The 16,721-nt window shown below is 40.9% G+C and overlaps 1 protein-coding gene across 3 annotated transcripts in view; it reads left to right on the top strand.

Annotated features, from left to right (window-relative positions):
• Window positions 1-16,721, top strand: part of LOC135197833 (apoptosis inhibitor 5-like) — a 74,486-nt gene that overhangs the window by 21,111 nt on the left and 36,654 nt on the right. For all 3 annotated transcript variants that reach the window (XM_064224984.1, XM_064224983.1, XM_064224982.1), the window contains exons 2-3: window positions 9,645-9,806; window positions 10,021-10,186. In XM_064224984.1, the coding sequence (XP_064081054.1) occupies window positions 9,645-9,806; window positions 10,021-10,186 (328 nt within the window). The remainder of the gene's footprint in view (window positions 1-9,644; window positions 9,807-10,020; window positions 10,187-16,721) is intronic.

Genomic DNA, 16,721 nt, shown 5'->3' with positions numbered 1-16,721 from the left:
TGTGGAGACTCGGGGACTTTTGGTCCCAGTCACGAGATCCTCAATCTCTCCTTGTTCCTCTCACAGGAGGGAAGGGAGGACCTGGATTGGTGGCTGGACGACAGGAACCTCACGGTAGGAGTGGATCTTCCCACTCCCCCTCCGGACATGCTCCTATTCTCGGATGCATCGAACGAGGGGTGGGGCGCACACCTGGAGGAGTTGCTGACTGTAGGTGTGTGGAACGATCGCGACAAGCACCTTCACATCAACATTCTTGAACTCAAGGCAACCTTCCTGGCTCTCCAAGAGTTTCGGGAACGAGTGATGGGACACTTTGGTGTTGATGAGCGTCAAACCATGGCAGTGGCATATATCAACAACCAAGGGGGACTTCCCTCCCTTGAGCTCCACAGGTTGACAATACAGGTGGATGAGTGGGCCTTGGCTCACGCAGTAGAGCTGTAAGCCAGGTACATCCTGGGCAAGAGGAATGTAGTGGCAGACAAGTTCAGCCCCCAGAATCAGGTTGTAGGAACTGAGTGGTCCCTACACCAGGACATAGTGGAAAGGCTCTTCAACCTAGGGGGGTGTCCAGTCATAGGCTTGTTTGCCACCTGGTACTACAGGAAGGTGGAAATCTTCTGTTCGGTTGTACTGGACCCGTGGACAGCAGCAGATGATGCATTCCAACATCGTGGGACAACCTGGAAGTGTACGCCTTGCCCCTGTTATGTCTGATCTGCGCCGTGCTCAACAGGGTGCGGATCATGCAGAATCTGACGATGATTCTGGTGGCACCCAAATGGCCTCAGGCCGTTTGGTATCCTGACCTTCTGGCTCATCTCGTCGAGGCACTGAGAGAGAGATCCCGTCAAGCAGTGGAGTCCATGTGTCTTCACGCTTGGAGGTTATCCACCATCTCTTGCGAGTGAGAGGCATTTTACGTCGATCAGCGACAGAGATGGCTGGATACCTCAGGAAGTCCTCTGCAGCTGTTTACCAGGGGAAGTGGACCGTCTAATGTGGATGGTGTCATAGATGGGGTATCTCTGATCAGAGCCACTATTCAGCAGGTCGTGGACTTTCTATTCTTCCTTCGTCGAGAGAAGCTCCTCTCCATTTCAGCGGTATAGGGCTATAGGGCTGCCTTAGCCTTGGTCCTCAAGCTGAAAGGGAAAGACATCTCTTCTTTTGAGATTTCTCTCCTTGTGAGGAGCTTCGAGTGGTCTTGCCCACCCAGGGACCTCAGGCCTCCTGAGTGGGATGTGACTCATGTTGCAGACCCTGACTCGTGCCCTGTACAAGCCATTCCGAGAGTCGTCGGACGGATCTGACCCTCAAGACTGTCATTTTGCTAGCCTTGGCATCGGCAAAGAGAGTAGGACAACTTCACGGACTTTCCTTCGATGTAAAGCACACGAGAGGGTGGGGATTGGTAATGCTAAAATTTGTTTGGAATTCACAGTGAAGACTCAGAATCGTGCGGTCCCTCACACCCGACTAGTCCTTCTCTATCCCCTCCCTCAGTGACCTTGTTGATGATGATCCAGACAAGATGCTACTCTGTCCAGTTAGAGCACTACACTGCTACCTGAGGAGGACTCGATATCTTCGGCCTGAGTGTCGACGACTCTTCATTAACACTGGAGGCCCCAAGGAAGAGGTGTCCAAGAACACTGTATCTCTGGCTTCCTTAGACAATCAGGGAGGTGTACTCTGCTGCAGGCGACAACACTGGTGCCCTTCGTCCGAGAGCTCAAGAGGTCAGGGGCATTGCCCCTTTCCTCGCGTTCCGGAAGAACTGTCGGTCCAACAGGTTTTGAAGGCGGGGGTCTGGGCACGCCAGACTACCTTCTCCTCTCATTACCTTCAGGATGTTGCCCACAAGTCCTTGGACACCTTTTTCTTGGGACCAGTGGTGGCTGCTCAACAAGTGGTGTAGCATACCCAGCTCCTGTAACAGGACATGTTAGCAGATTGCAGTGACTGGCTCTTCATTCTTTTCATCCTACTCTTTCCCTTCAGGCATAGAGTACGTAGATCGTTACATGCTGGACCAAGCATGGACGCAGGTAAGACACTCCTTGGAGTGCTCATTCTATTCTTTTATTAGCAATAGAAGCACATTCCTTCCTGTTTCCCTGACAAGGCAGGAAATAGGGCATCCCAGACAAGACAAACCCATTGCCTTATCTTTGCCGTATAGTCTCTGACATATGGTTCTTCGCTTTCCCCTAAAGGCGAATGACGGTTTGCTCCATAAGGAAAAACCCAGAAGACTGTCTTTGATCTCGCGGTTGCCTAACTCCGATCAGAAGTCAAGTGGCAGGTCCCTTTCCCTCGCTCTAAAGACTAGGAGAGGAGCCCAGGTAGGCTGCAATTCCAGTCGGTTCAGAAGTTCACTCACTCAGAGTCCCACCAATTAGTGAGTCTTCCTATTGTATATAAAGGACCGGCAGTTTGTATACTGTGTAGGAACAAATCATAATTTTTGAAAGTAAATTGTATTTTGTTCATGAAACTTACCTGACAGATATATATATAGCTGTATTTTCTGAAGTCCGACAGAATTTAAAAATTCGCGGCACACGCAGTGGGCGGCCAGGTGGTAGTACCCATTCCCGCCGTGGGAGGCGGATATCAGGAACTATTCCCATTTTCTATTCATATTTTTTCTGTCGCCGGTCGGTAAACAACTGTTTACAGACCTCCGCCTAGGATTTTGTTTAAAACTTCATTAGCCGCTTAAGTATCCTAATTATTCTTTCGATTATTAACTTGGATTTGTGGCTAGGCATACGCTATCGTAAATTTTTTCATTGCATTTGATGTCTGAAGCTAGTTAGCCTAGTTTCAGACTTTGTTGTCTGCATGGTAAGGTGAGGCTACCGGAACTTTCGGTAGACACTCGCTTAGTAGATATGACGTTTACATGTTTTCTTTGCATAAGTTCAATGTAATTAGTGTAATGTGTGACTGATTACGGAAGAAGGAGGATTCATGTACGCATTTGAGAGCGTGTTAGAATCAGGAGTTTTCCTCCACATTATCTTGATAAAACTATAGAAAGGTAAACAGAAGTTAGAAATAATGAACCTTCTAACCTCCTGTAGATTTTATTTTGCCTAACCCTGTGGTATGGCTTACGGGCCTAGTAGAAGTGTCTGCTAGAGGATTACATCAAGTAATCTTAGGCTAAAGTGCTCGCTCTCCAATCAGTGTTGTGAAGTGTAGTGCCCCTTGTGTTGTGGAGGGGGCGTCAGATCGGCCCCATAATGCCTCTAGGCCTGGACCTCTGTCGGACTCCCAGGACTCTGGGAGAGGGCATGTCGAAGCCGCAAGAGGGTTACGGGGGCTCCCCACTGATCTGGCGTCCCTTCGGCAGAACCTGTTGACGCTTCCCAGGCTGCTAAAGATCGTGCACGTGCACGAATCTTGAAGGATTGCTTCTCGTCCTCCGAGGCGTCCTCCCGCGCAAGGGTTGGAACTCTCGGAAGGACTCGCGGCCCTCTAAGAAGGAAGCTTTAGAGAAAAGGACGCTGCACGTCCTCTCTCTCGTTAGGAGGGAACGTCAGATCGGCCCCATAACGCCTCTAGGCCGGCCTATACCTCTGTCGGACTCCCAGGAAACCAGGGAAGAGGGCATGTCAAAAGCCGAAGGAAGGTTACGGGTTTTTCATGCTGATCTGGCTTCCTTTCGGGCAGGTCCTGTTGTCGCTTCCCAGGTCTGCCGAAGATCGAGCACGTGCACGAATCTTGAAGGATTGCTTCTCGTCCTCCAAGGCGTCCTCCCCACACAGGGGCTGGAGCTCTCGGAAGGACTCGCGCCCCCTAAAGAAGCTTTAGAGAAGAGGACGCTTCACGTCCTCTCTCTCTCGTCACGAGAGGATGAAAGAGTCCTGTGCCCTGTCAGGGCTCTCGAGTTATATTTACATAAACGAATGGAAGTAAGAGGGTCCTTCGGGTAATGTATGGTGCTCAGGAAGAGACCACATTTACCCTTTTCGAAGAATGCACTGGCTCTTCCTAAGGGAAATATTAAGGAGGCTCATTCATCTTGCCAGAAGAGTGATTTGAGCCTCCTGCGAGTGAACGCTCATGAAGTTAGAGCTGTTTCAACCTCGCTAGCATTCCAAAAGGATTTGGTAATCAAGCACATTCTAGATTCCACCTTTTGGAGGAGTAACTCAGTATTCGTCTCCTCTCCTAATGGCGCTCCGTATACGTTATGTAACGTTCGCTTTACTTCGAAAAAGCAAGCTGATAAGTTTGACGTCCGGCAAGCTGCTTTGCACAGTCAAACAACTTATGTCTCTGGTTCGGCATAAGAAGGGCAATTTAGACGTGAAGAAGTTTTTGGAGGTGCTCGACGTCCTATAGTGGAGACATTCTCCAGGACGCTCGGCAAGCACCTTGCGAGGGTGTCTTTTGGACGCTCGGCGTTCCTTTGCTGAGTGCGTTTCTGGAGATGGTCTTTTTCATTACTAAGACGCAAGTTGTCGCACAGGCGGCCACTGTCTTTGTAAGAAGGTATGAAGGTCTTTAAGGCCCGTCTTGAAGACGAAAGCCATACGTCTTCCTTTAGTGTTCACACACTTCAGGAGCAGCGTGCGGCTCTCCATGGAGACTCGCATGAGGACGTCCCTTGAAAATATTCAACGTCATATGGAAAACGCGGTTCGTCGTAACATTGAGATGTTGGAAAGGTCGCTCGCCAGGACGCCTCTTGGCGGGCCTTGCATGCATCAGGGCGCTCAACGAGTTCCTCTCTGAAACGTCGTTCAGAAGACTTGGTGTTCTCTGCTCAGACACGCTCGTAGCTAAGCAGGACGTTTTTTTTGAGGACGCTAAGCAGGACGCTTTTGAGGACGCTCGGCAGGACGCTTTTGAGGACGCTCAGCAGGACGCTTTTGTGGACATTCGCCAGGACGCTTCGGTGGAAGCTCGGCAGGACGCTTTGCGAGAGTAAAGGCGTCTTATTTGCTGTTCACGACGTTTCTTAGGACGCTTGACGCTTTATAAACGCTCGTCAAGACGAGGTTTTTTCAGGACTCTCCACAGGACATTCCTTTACAAAAAAGGATTCGGAGTTAGCGGAGAGACATACCCGAATTTTTTCTTCGATCCCTCTTTCCTCTTCATCGATTTCTCTGAGAATCGGGAAGATTATATACTCGGATTCCTGGGTGACTTTCGGTCATGTTAAAGGGTTTTCCCCTATTAGCAAAGTGCTAATAGTTTTGTCAAGTAAGGACGTTTTCCCCATTGTCAAGATATTAAACGTTTTGTCATTTAAGTGGGGGACCCCTCTATAAATGGGGTAGTTTCTCATTGACATAGATTTTAACGTTTTTATCGTTTAAGCGGATAAACTCGTTAACAAATTTCGGAAGAGCTCTCATTCATTTTCAGAGGCTCATCCGGGGAGTAAGAAAAAGACTTGTAGACTAGATCCAGGAAGTCTTATGTCCAATATCATAAGAACATTGAACAGGTCCTTTCGATCCTCGGTTCTCTCTTGATGATCTCTATTCGAATATTACTCCCTTTTCTTGGAAAAGAGTCTTGGTACGAGTCAAGGAGTTCTTTTAAAAAGCCTCATTCATTAGAGCGTGGACAGTCGTTTTCCTTTCTTTCTCTCTTCCTCGTCGAGGAAAGATGTAGTAGAGAATTCGATGTTCAAATTACTACAATACTTTCGTAGTTTATCTTTGCGTCATTTTGCTAACGCATGGGTCAAGCATATACGCATATCGTATTTACCTCTGCGGATAGAAGCCGAAAGAACTGTTGTTCTAATGTATTTATTTGACACTCCCTTCAACCTTCCAAGAGTTTTCGGAGTAAGAACAACTCTTCAGGTATTGTTACGACAACACCGACTCAGCTTCTGTTTTTAGCGAATTCTGTTTCGTTTAAATAGGCCTGCTTGAGAGTTTCCTTTTGCTCGATAATATCATACCTATTCCTTCGTAAAGGGAGTAGCTGGCAACTCAGGCAGTTAGTATTCTGTTCACCATTGAAGCTTTCCTTCGAGGAAGACTTCTCCTTCACTCTCTTTGATAGAGATCGAAGGTGGTCGATCTCCAATTCCTTATTTTTGTTTTCTTGAAGGAAAGAATTTAGGATGGAGATCGTTGTTCAGATCCTATAAATATACTACGTATATTAACCTCGCGACATGATTCTACTAAGCAGTTGAATTGTCCGAGGGGTAGGCGCATATCCTAGTTATTCTACGGATTGCGACTTAGACGAGAAGTATTCTAATTGAACTGCAACTCTGGGTTGCCTGCAACCATCAGGAGTTTGTTTCAATTTTATATACCTTATGGTTTTGTCACGACACACCATTTCAACTTTTATATTTACCGAAATTCGTTTTGCCTAAATATAATTGCTCGAGCATATCTTTTATGCTCGTGTTTCTAGCCAAGAACTGCATTCCTTTGTGGAATATGGATTACCTGGCAACTCAGGATGACGAGTCAGCGGGAGCTCAAGCTCAGCTACTGCGTATTGAACTGCCTGATAGCAGCTCAGTATCAGCTGGGCCTCCGAGATGCACGGTTGGTTATGTCTCTCTCTCTCTCCTGCTTTGATTGACTACCGAACCGTATCTCTGCCCAACAATCAATGACTTAGGTCTCTGATTAACGGGGTTTCTCGCAATTATGAAGGACCATCTACTGCTGTGACGATAGATTCCATCGCCTTCGATATTGCGAGAATTTTCAACAGAGATATCTCTTAGACTCTTTCATCTTTCTGTTTAACGCACGGTAACAGAAGTCTGTACAAGTCTCCCGCTGCATCACACTGCGATAATGCGAATGATTTTGCAGACATCTGGGTTTGTCTTTAAAATATCTCATATTCGTAGGTGTACAATAATTGTTCATTGTTCAACCCGAATTAACAGATATGTCAAAAGACATCGCCTACTCTCCGACCTGACAGCTCTACTTCCAAATGTTCAGCCCATGAGAAGCAGTTCTTCAGGCAGCTTTCCCCTGTGTTTTTCATTACTGAAGAACGCCCGCTTTCATTGCAACTACGACTTCTCACCGGACAGCAATGAAATAGCGGTTAGCGTTTTCAGTCATTTGTAGGCACAGGTTCAGAATCTTGAGAATCCTTCTCTCGATTTGTCTGTGAAGACGTAGGTTGCATTCAATATCTACCTTCGTCTTCAACGGTACAGAGCGATAAGATCTTCAAGAGTAATGGCAGCCTCTTGGCCAAGGCAAAGCAGTGCTGCCTATTTTCAGTGTTCAATCGGAGGAGGCCGTTTCTGGAGATAGTGAAGGGAAATGACTGTTCCTCCACCTCGACCTCTGTGAAGTTCCTTATGGTTCTATCTTTCCGTCTGAAGTATGAGATAAGCTAGAAGTCCTAACTATTGTAGAATATGCAAATATGTTGTTGACGGCCTCTAGGCTCCGATTCGGTTCTGTCAAACAACAAAGCTTCACGATCTTTGAGGTCTGTGGAGATCTTAAAATTCTCTGGATCAAAGGTTCCGGCATGGAACTTAGACGTAGTCTGAGTTTCTGATGCCGAAAGCAATTCGAACCTATCCTTTCTGCGAACTTAATACACGTGACCAGAAAGGCTAATATTCTAACCGCTCTAGCCACGACAAAGAGGGTTAGTGAGGTTTTAGCCATCATCAGAGGTTTTGGCTTTAAAGGACATAATGCGGTCTGTCCTCTAAGCATTCCGTTCTTGATAAGAACGAAAACCTGTCTAACCCTTGACCCGAAGGCTTGGAGACCAAGGGTATGGCACAAATTATTGGGCAAGGGCATTAGAGAGTCTCTCAAGTTTTATCTTGATAAAACTATAGAAAGTCAAGGTCAACGGACAATCTGCTGTGTTCCGTAAAAAGACCAGACTGGTTCATGTCCAAAAAACACCCTGGCATTATAGCCAAGGAGTTCTTTTAAGAGGTCTCATTCATTGTGTTTGCATAAAGATTTGAGATTTTTTCTTAATATGAATGCTCAAGAGGTGAGGGCGCGGCCTCGGAAGCATTTCAACAGAGCATGACACTCAGTAACATCCTGAGTGCCACGCTTTAGCGAAGCAACTCTGTGTTCGCTTCACACTCCCGACGGGATGTGAAGACGACATTTCAGATCCGTAAGTCGCTAGGACCATACATATCCGTAGATATATTATTGGGGGCAGGAAGCAACACGAATCCTATCCTATAGAAAAGGGATAGGTGTGCTTTTAACTTTGAAGGGTTGGTCGCTTGAGGCGCGTTCCTTTTCTTTAGCCTAGAAGTTATGGAACTAACTTTGATAGGTTAGGTCAGGTGGTGGTTTTAGCTTCGTTGCCCTCAGAAGTATGGTCATATGGTCTAGTCACATTGTGGTCACGCCCCCGTTGATAGATCATTTAGAGCGCACCAGCATTACAGGTCTCTACCTCGCTGGCAACTCTAGTAACGCAGAAGCAGACTTTGGTGACAGTAATCACGAAGTCGGCTATGCTAACAGGTGAGGAACTAAGATGTATATCATCTACTTAATTTAAGTTTCCCAAAAAATACTATTCTGTCTCTTCCCACCATCCGAAGGTGGGATTCAGCGATATATATATCTGTCAGGTAAGTTTCATGAACAAAATGTTATTGTTATAATACAATTAAGTTTGTTCATACTTACCTGGCAGATATATATATAGCTGTATTTTCTGAAGTCCGACAGAATTTAAAAATTCGCGGCACACGCAGTGGGCGGCCAGGTGGTAGTACCCATTCCCGCCGTGGGAGGCGGATATCAGGAACTATTCCCATTTTCTATTCATATTTTATCAGTGCCACTGTCTCCTGAGGGGAGGTGGGTGGGCACTTTAATTATATATATCTGCCAGGTAAGTATGAACAAACTTAATTGTATTATAACAATAACATTTTTTCTAACTATACAAACCTAGGTCCTTTACACATACTGCCCACCTCATGCCACCCCTCAATCTGTTATCTGGGCTGAAAGCAAATTGAACACTCAACTCCGGTCTTGGCATAGCCAACAACCGAACTGTAAATAACTACTGCACTCCCTTGTTTGAAAGTTCAGCGGCCGCGTCCAGGCTTTGCCTTGAGTAATTCCTATTGTAAAGGACCTAGGTTAGTATAGTTAGGAAAAATTCAATTTACTTTTAAAAATTGGGATTTTGTAAATGAAACTGCAATCTTTTGAATGATACGCGTAAAGATGTAATTGTTTTGTTGTTTCACCAATTAAATATCGAGTGGAAAAAGGTGGTCTTTTCGAGTGAAATGGTCGCAGTTCGGTCGGTTACCCTAGTTAGGAAAATACTGTTTACTTTTTAAAATTTTGATTTTGAGCTGGTGTACAAGTGGAAACTATAGTTATGTAACTATCTACATGGTAAGTTATATGGAAGTAACCATATTTGATTATCAAAATTTAATATTCATTATGTACATACTACATCGTGTAAATTGCGAGATTTATTTATTAATTTGTTTTTAATTAGATTACACTAGCCAGGCTTTCTATGTCTGTTTCATTAACTGGGAGGGATTAGTTTTGAGGTATTGTCTCAATACATTATTCAAGTGCTGGTGTTGTGCAAGATCAAGATCTTTTTTCATGACTAATAAACTACTGAATTTTCTTTTTCAGCATAAGAAGGAGTTTGCCGAGATACTTACAGGTGTTAAGGGAGGCCCTGGAGAAAGACGGCTAACTTCTCAGTTCATTGCTAGATTTTATACATACTTCCCAGAACATCAGGATCAGGCACTGAATACATTATTTGACCTTTGTGAAGATGATGATGTTGCGGTGAGTAGTGTTGGCAGGATTGCATAAGTTAGAGCATCAGAATTAAAGTACATTATATGTATCATGTACTGGAGGTCTGCAGTTTAAAACTCTTCAAATTAATTTTTCAATGTTCGTTGTCACACCCTGTAGTACAGTTGCTGATTTTTATGATTTTACTTAAGGTCAGTATTGCATGGAAAGGTTGCATAATTACAATTTTTCATTTTGTCAGATTCGCAAACAAGCCATCAAAGACCTACCCACACTGTGCAAGGGGAAAACAGAGTTGGTTCCCAAGGTAGCAGACATCTTGGCTCAACTGCTTCAAATGGAAGATAGTGGCGAGCTAACCACAGTACAAAATTCTCTTGTACAGCTTCTCAAGACTGATGCCAAAGGTAATTTATTTGTTTTTATGAAGCAGTGTACTTCATTTATATGAATTTTGTATTTCGGTAATTTATATCAATATGGAAAACACGTGTGGAAAATATTTTAAAAACTGTTGCAAAAGAAAATTGATCTTTTAATGTAAAAAATTATTGTTTCAATTAGATAACAATGCTTCCGAGTATCATCTACAGAAGGTGGGATAAGTTCTATGTCATGGTTTATTCATAAAGGATAAGATTGTATTTTATATGTTTCAATCAGAATTGGATTATCATTGTTAGTCTTTGAGTTATTTAAGTGATAAATTCAGTGCGGTAATATGAACATGCCTCAATAAGATGCACCTCTTGACCTAGTCGACACAAAATTTTCAACTTCTTGTAGATAGCACTTATATAAAAGTAGAAAAGCTATACATTTGAACCTCTTAAAGGCGGCATTCTATGGTATGGGAACTCCACTGGTTGGCTTGATTCAGCCACATTAGTTCATTGCCCGGCTGAATGGGTGGTACTATCTTTGTTTTAGTGAAAATAATTTTTAGTAATGAAAAGAAAGTATGTTTCCTATATTAACTTGAAAATATATTTTTTTAAATATTCCACTTGAGAAATCTCTACTAGACAATCCTCTGACATTTGGCATGCCAGAATTCCTTACTCTTAGTATAATTCCTTACTCTTAGTATGCTTGAAAGATTTAACATGTAATACAGTTTGATAAATTTTTTTATGCAACACTGTATTTACATAATGTATCCGATACGTTACCCATGAAATCAGATGATACTAGAGGTAAGAAGTGCAAATGTAAATCTTTATCAATGCTAGAAAATGCTTATCCCATTAGTGAATAGTTTAGTGTTCACTTTCCTCAATAGATGGCTTTGTGCTTTGTTTAGTTTTGATGGCAACACTCAAATGCCCCGCGATCACCGAAATTCATTCATTATTTTTTTCATCTCACTATCCTCTACAATAAAAATAAATGACAAAGAAACTTATAGCTATGATTATGAAATACCAAATTTAGAATATGAAAGTCACTGCTAAATAATGTGCAGGTACTGAGAATGTAGGCTAAATGCGTTAAGTAAAGTATTACACTATTTTAAAGAAAATTATACATTATAAATTAATCTATAAAATGATGAAGTTAAAATATATGAGTAATAAAATGATGAAAAGCGTTGTCAGAACTTTGCCAAGTAGTAGGCTATGTCGGAAGCTATTTCTTTGTACGTATAATATATGCCTGGAAATTACTTGTATTTGTCGAAATAAAGAGAAAACGCGTTTTAACGACATGGTCACTGAAACGGAACCCTTTTGTTAAACGAGGAGTATCTGTATAATTATTTCTTCATGAAAAAAGAAAATAAGAATCTAACAATTTTAGCTTTATTATAATGGTATGAAAAATACCACACAATGGTATGAAAAATACCACACAGTTTGTTGTAGTGATGCGTCATCACATGCGCTACTTTGATTACTTCCTGAAAATTCTAGTATCGGATTTCTTTTTGAGTAATCGATTATTTGTAAATGATTACTCATGAGATTTTTTTCTTTACCTACCAGAGATAAAACCACATTGTTCTACAATATTATAGTCGGATTTGCTGCATCTTTTAATAAACTGTGATAAAATATATTAAACTTCAGTTACCATCATCTTCCATAATAGCCTATATCAAGCATTATGCATCAGGATGATTTAGTCTGCATGTTTACTTCAAATATTATTGCTATATCTACTGTTTGATATAAATATTTTATCATTTATTGTAGATGGTATGCGTACATTTACTTTACTCGACAAGATTATTGGCCGCTTGGCGTTGAAGCGACCTAATATCTTGTCGAATTTTGAAGGAACAGAAAAGTTGGGAAGAAATTTTGTCAGTACATTAGGAGGCTTAACACGTAGAGAAAGGGCTGGAGCTTTTAGACACTTGGCAAGGAGAGGGCTCTAAGTCAAAGTGTTTGAATGCTTAATATGAGGCAGTATGTATTTTTTGGCCAGCGCTCCTACCGCAATTTTTGCCTATCACGTATCACTTTATTCCCCCCTGTGAATTTGATATGGGCCAAGACTGTGATTTGAATCAACAGATAATAGCAGATATGTGCATTGAAGCAGTCTGACCTTAAAATGAAGCAGATATCGGATCACCTGGGTGTTAGGAGGCTTTCAGTTCGGCGCTGGGTTGCCAGATTTAACGAAGGTGGTACCCATGAGATTCTGTCTTGTTAGAAGCGCTGTGGTATGCATAAGAAGACTTCTGGTCGAAGTTGACTGTTCTCAAGCTTGCCTGTATTTTTGCGATTTACAAATGTTTTTGTTGAAATTTATAGGTATTAGTGAACTTGTGGTCTTAATTCTCCCACTACTTTATGATGATGATCTTAATTAGTATCCCACATTCATTTTAAAGTATTTAACCCTCTTACGCTGATTGGACGTATTAAACGTCGACATAAATTGTCTGTCGGGTGCTGATTGGACTCATGGTACGTCGATAAAAAAAAAAAAAAGTTTAATTCGGGGAAAAAATATTTATAGGCCTACTAGGCAAAAACTTTTGAATCACGCGCCTTGGGGGATGCTGGGAGCTCATGGATCAAAGCTTTGTTTTGTTTACAATTGTTACGCAGGCGCGAAAGCGCGAATTTCTTTCTTATAGCACTAAAAAGTATCAGTGACATATCTCGGGAATTATTTCGTCACTGACATAATTTTTGCACCATTTTAAATTAGCCGTTACATGGAGTATTATATATGAAAATGTGCACAATTTCATGTAAATACAACAAAAAATACTCATGATTGTAGCCTTTATCAGTATTGAAATATTTTCATATAAATAACGTTGTGCCAAAATTTCAACCATCGGTCAACTTTGACTCTACCGAAATGGTCGAAAAACGCAATTGTAAGCTAAAACTCTTATATTCTAGTAACATTCAATCATTTACCTTCATTTTGCAACTAATTGGGAGTCTCTATCACAATATTTAGATTTATGGTGAATTTATGTAAAAAAAAACTTTCCTTACGTCCGCATGATAACTCTTCCGATAAATTTTTTCGTGCGATTGTGGTAATGTTTGCACCATTTTAGATTAGCCGTTTCATAAAGTTTTATATATGGAAATTTGCTCAATTTCATGCACAATAAAACTAAAAACAACCTATGGTGTAGCTTTTATCAGTTTTGAAATATTTTCATATAAATAACGATAAGTGCCAAAATTTCAACCTTTGGTCAACTTTGACTCTACCGAAATGGTTGAAAAATCCAATTGTAAGCTAAAACTCTCATATTCTAATAATATTCAATCATTTATCTTCATTTTGCAACAAATTGGAAGTCTCTAGCACAATATTTCGATTTATGGTGAATTTATGGGAAAAAAATTCCTTACGTCCGCGCGGTAACTTCTGGAAAAAATCAGAAATTTTTTCGTCTGATTAGCGTAATGTTTGCACCATTTTAAATTAGCCGTTACGTAAAGTTTTGTATATGAAAATGTGCGAAATTTATGTAGAATACAACCAAAAATAATTGAAGGTTGTAGCTTTTCTCATTTTTGAAATATTTGCATATAAAAAAAATATATATAAAAATTTCGACATTCGGTCAACTTTAACTCCTCCGAAATGGTCGAAAACTTCAATTGTAAGCTAAAACTCTTACAGTATAGTAATATTCAGGGGAGACAATTTTTATTATACCCCTTCGGCGTAAGAGGGTTAATATAAATAATAATAAACCATAATGAATAAATACTATAATGAAAAAACAAATAAGCTATATGTTTTAACTGCAGTTCCAAAAACCGAAACGCATCCGGCTGCAAAAGATTTCAGATGAAGGATTGTGTATAGGAATTACTGATTTAAAACAGACAGTATTGCAGATTTAATACTATTGTTAAAGTTAACTTTAGCAACCTCTTGCTGAAGAACAGGGAAAGAGATTTAGGTGTGATTTTAATGAATTTTCTTTCACTGTTATAACCTTTATTTATCATCTGTAATTTGTAATTATCCCACTACTTAATTATTGATGATCTTAATTAGTATCTCACAAACACATTTGGCCTCCAAGGATTTTGGATAAAGGATTGTGTGCAAGAATACTGATTTAGGGCAGACTAATTGCAGGTTTAATACTATTGGTAAATTTAAACAAAAATTTCCTCGCGACTGTTGTCAACTGCAGCTCTTGTAGCTCAACAACCTCTTGCTGAAGAACAGGGAGAGAGATTTAGGCATGATATTAATTTATCTTTGCTTTATATTAAAGCTGTTTATAACCTGCGTTTATAATGTGTAGAGAAAATTAGATATGAAAAATTAATTTTCCTTAGATGGGCCCCATGGGGAAGAGACAGCGCGTACACCAGTGGAGACACGTCGAGAGACCATGGAAATGGGCGTCTTCACTCTGTTTGCGCACCGCGTCTGCATTGGGTCCTGGGTTTACAATGTTTAAGGGTTTATTCCTCTTCTAGGGAAAACAGTTCCGAGCTCTAGTTCATATGGGAAAAAGGTTTAATATTCTTCCTTTTGGTTTTTATTAGCCCTTTCTACTGTGGCTTTGAAAATTTGTCTCTACTAGGCCACCCAAATTTAGCTGGCCCTAATGAGATGCACTAAATTTCCCCTCAAATATTGCCTTCCTAGTTTCTTATTTGTCTTAATAGTCTCTGGACATCATTTCTAACCAATTAATATCACCGTGAAATGAAAAAGATATACCGAAATGACCACACATGATGTCAACTCCCCCAACTTCTTGTGGGGTGTTGCATCCTAATAGTTAGTACAGTGCCATGAAACCTTGTACAGAGGTTGTTAGCTGGTTTAAGGGGTGGTGTATGTTACTCTAATCACACTGATAAGCCATTATTAACACTTCTGTAATGGCTGTAATATGTATGAGTTTGTAAACATGTTCTTTAGATGTACCTAGCTTAAACCCATTTTTATATGGGGTCGCCGTTGTGAATGAGTCTTCTCCATCGATTTCTGTCCTGTGCCTCGTTCTCATTTATACCTTTTAATACCATATCTTCCCCTACACAATCACGCCATCTCTTTCTTGGTCTTCCCTTCTTCCTTCTAACCCGCACTTCCATTTCCGTTGTACGTCTTCCAACATGACATTCCTCCCTTCGTAACAGTCGTAAAATGAAAGCACAATTTATTTCTGACCCTAAACAAAAGTGGTTTGCCATATTTAACAAGAATTCACTAGAAAAATAGAGAATTACTCTTGTGGAATGTCAGAATACAGTGTTGCCCCCCGTTTTTGTGGGGATGGATACCAGACCCTCTCAAGTAGTTGTAAACCTATAAACAATGCTTAAAACTTCCAATTTAGTTAGTTAAAGCTCACAAAAACCCCACTAAAAATTATTATACCTGATTTTTTTTATATATAAAACTCGCAAAAACCCCACTGAAAATTATTATACAGGCGGCCCTCGGTTAGCGGCAGGGGTTCCGTTCCTGGCCACCGACGCCAATCGATTTTAAAGCCTACGGCCGCCGCACGCCTTTTTTCGAAGCTGTAGACCAGTCAAAGGCGCCGTAATCCCACAGCGGCGCAATAAGTAAAATTATATTTATGCAGTATAGTACTATAGAATTTACTGTACAGTACATGTGGGTGTCTAGAGTATGTAAAGATATAATAAAGTTTATACAGTGTACAGGTAGCTGTAGTGTTCAGGTTACGATCATTAGTCTTACGATAGTTCGATTTTATGAGAGATCAAATTACAATGGCCTAACTTTATCCATCTTCTAGTTACATAAGTTCAATAACAGCAAAAGAGAATTATGAAAGTATGGTTTTAACGTTATACTCGTTGCGTGAACGTGTACAGCCATGAACAACCGAACGAGAAACTTTTTTTTTTTTCTTCTTCTTCTTCTTCTTCTTCTTCTTCTTCTTCTTCTTCTTCTAAGTACAACCGAACTGGATAACATCTGTTTGGCTTGTATTTCGATCATCGTACTACAGTGCACCATTACCGTATTTGTTATAAATGGCGTTATGTATAGAATAGAACAGATATCTTAATGTAATAACTTTATTCGCTATAGATCAGAGATCAATATAGATTAAAGATCAATCGGGAAATATACCGTTAAATTTAAACCTAGTTATAACTGAAGCTGAGAAAACTGTTCAAGCTGCTAATGACTATTATCGTACATCGGCAACAAGGATAAAACTGCAGTAAACGTCTGCCATCACACACAACTGTAGATAAAATTGGGATAAAATCATTTTAATCAAAACTACTGTGCTTGAAAGAACACATTTTACTGTTGGTTTCACGCCGATATAAGATAAATAACGTAAAGTTCGTATTACGATGATATAAAGGATTACGTATTGCGAACGGAATCACATAATTTTTTACGCAATAAACATGCCGCCAACGTAATCTGTTAACGAAAAAAATAGTAGTTCACATTCACAATGAGACATATTAAATAAATATTTCCACCTAAAAA

The sequence above is a fragment of the Macrobrachium nipponense genome, chromosome 21 (assembly GCF_015104395.2).
Source record: "Macrobrachium nipponense isolate FS-2020 chromosome 21, ASM1510439v2, whole genome shotgun sequence".
NCBI lineage: Eukaryota > Metazoa > Arthropoda > Malacostraca > Decapoda > Palaemonidae > Macrobrachium > Macrobrachium nipponense.
This window is presented reverse-complemented; position numbering and strand designations above follow the sequence as displayed.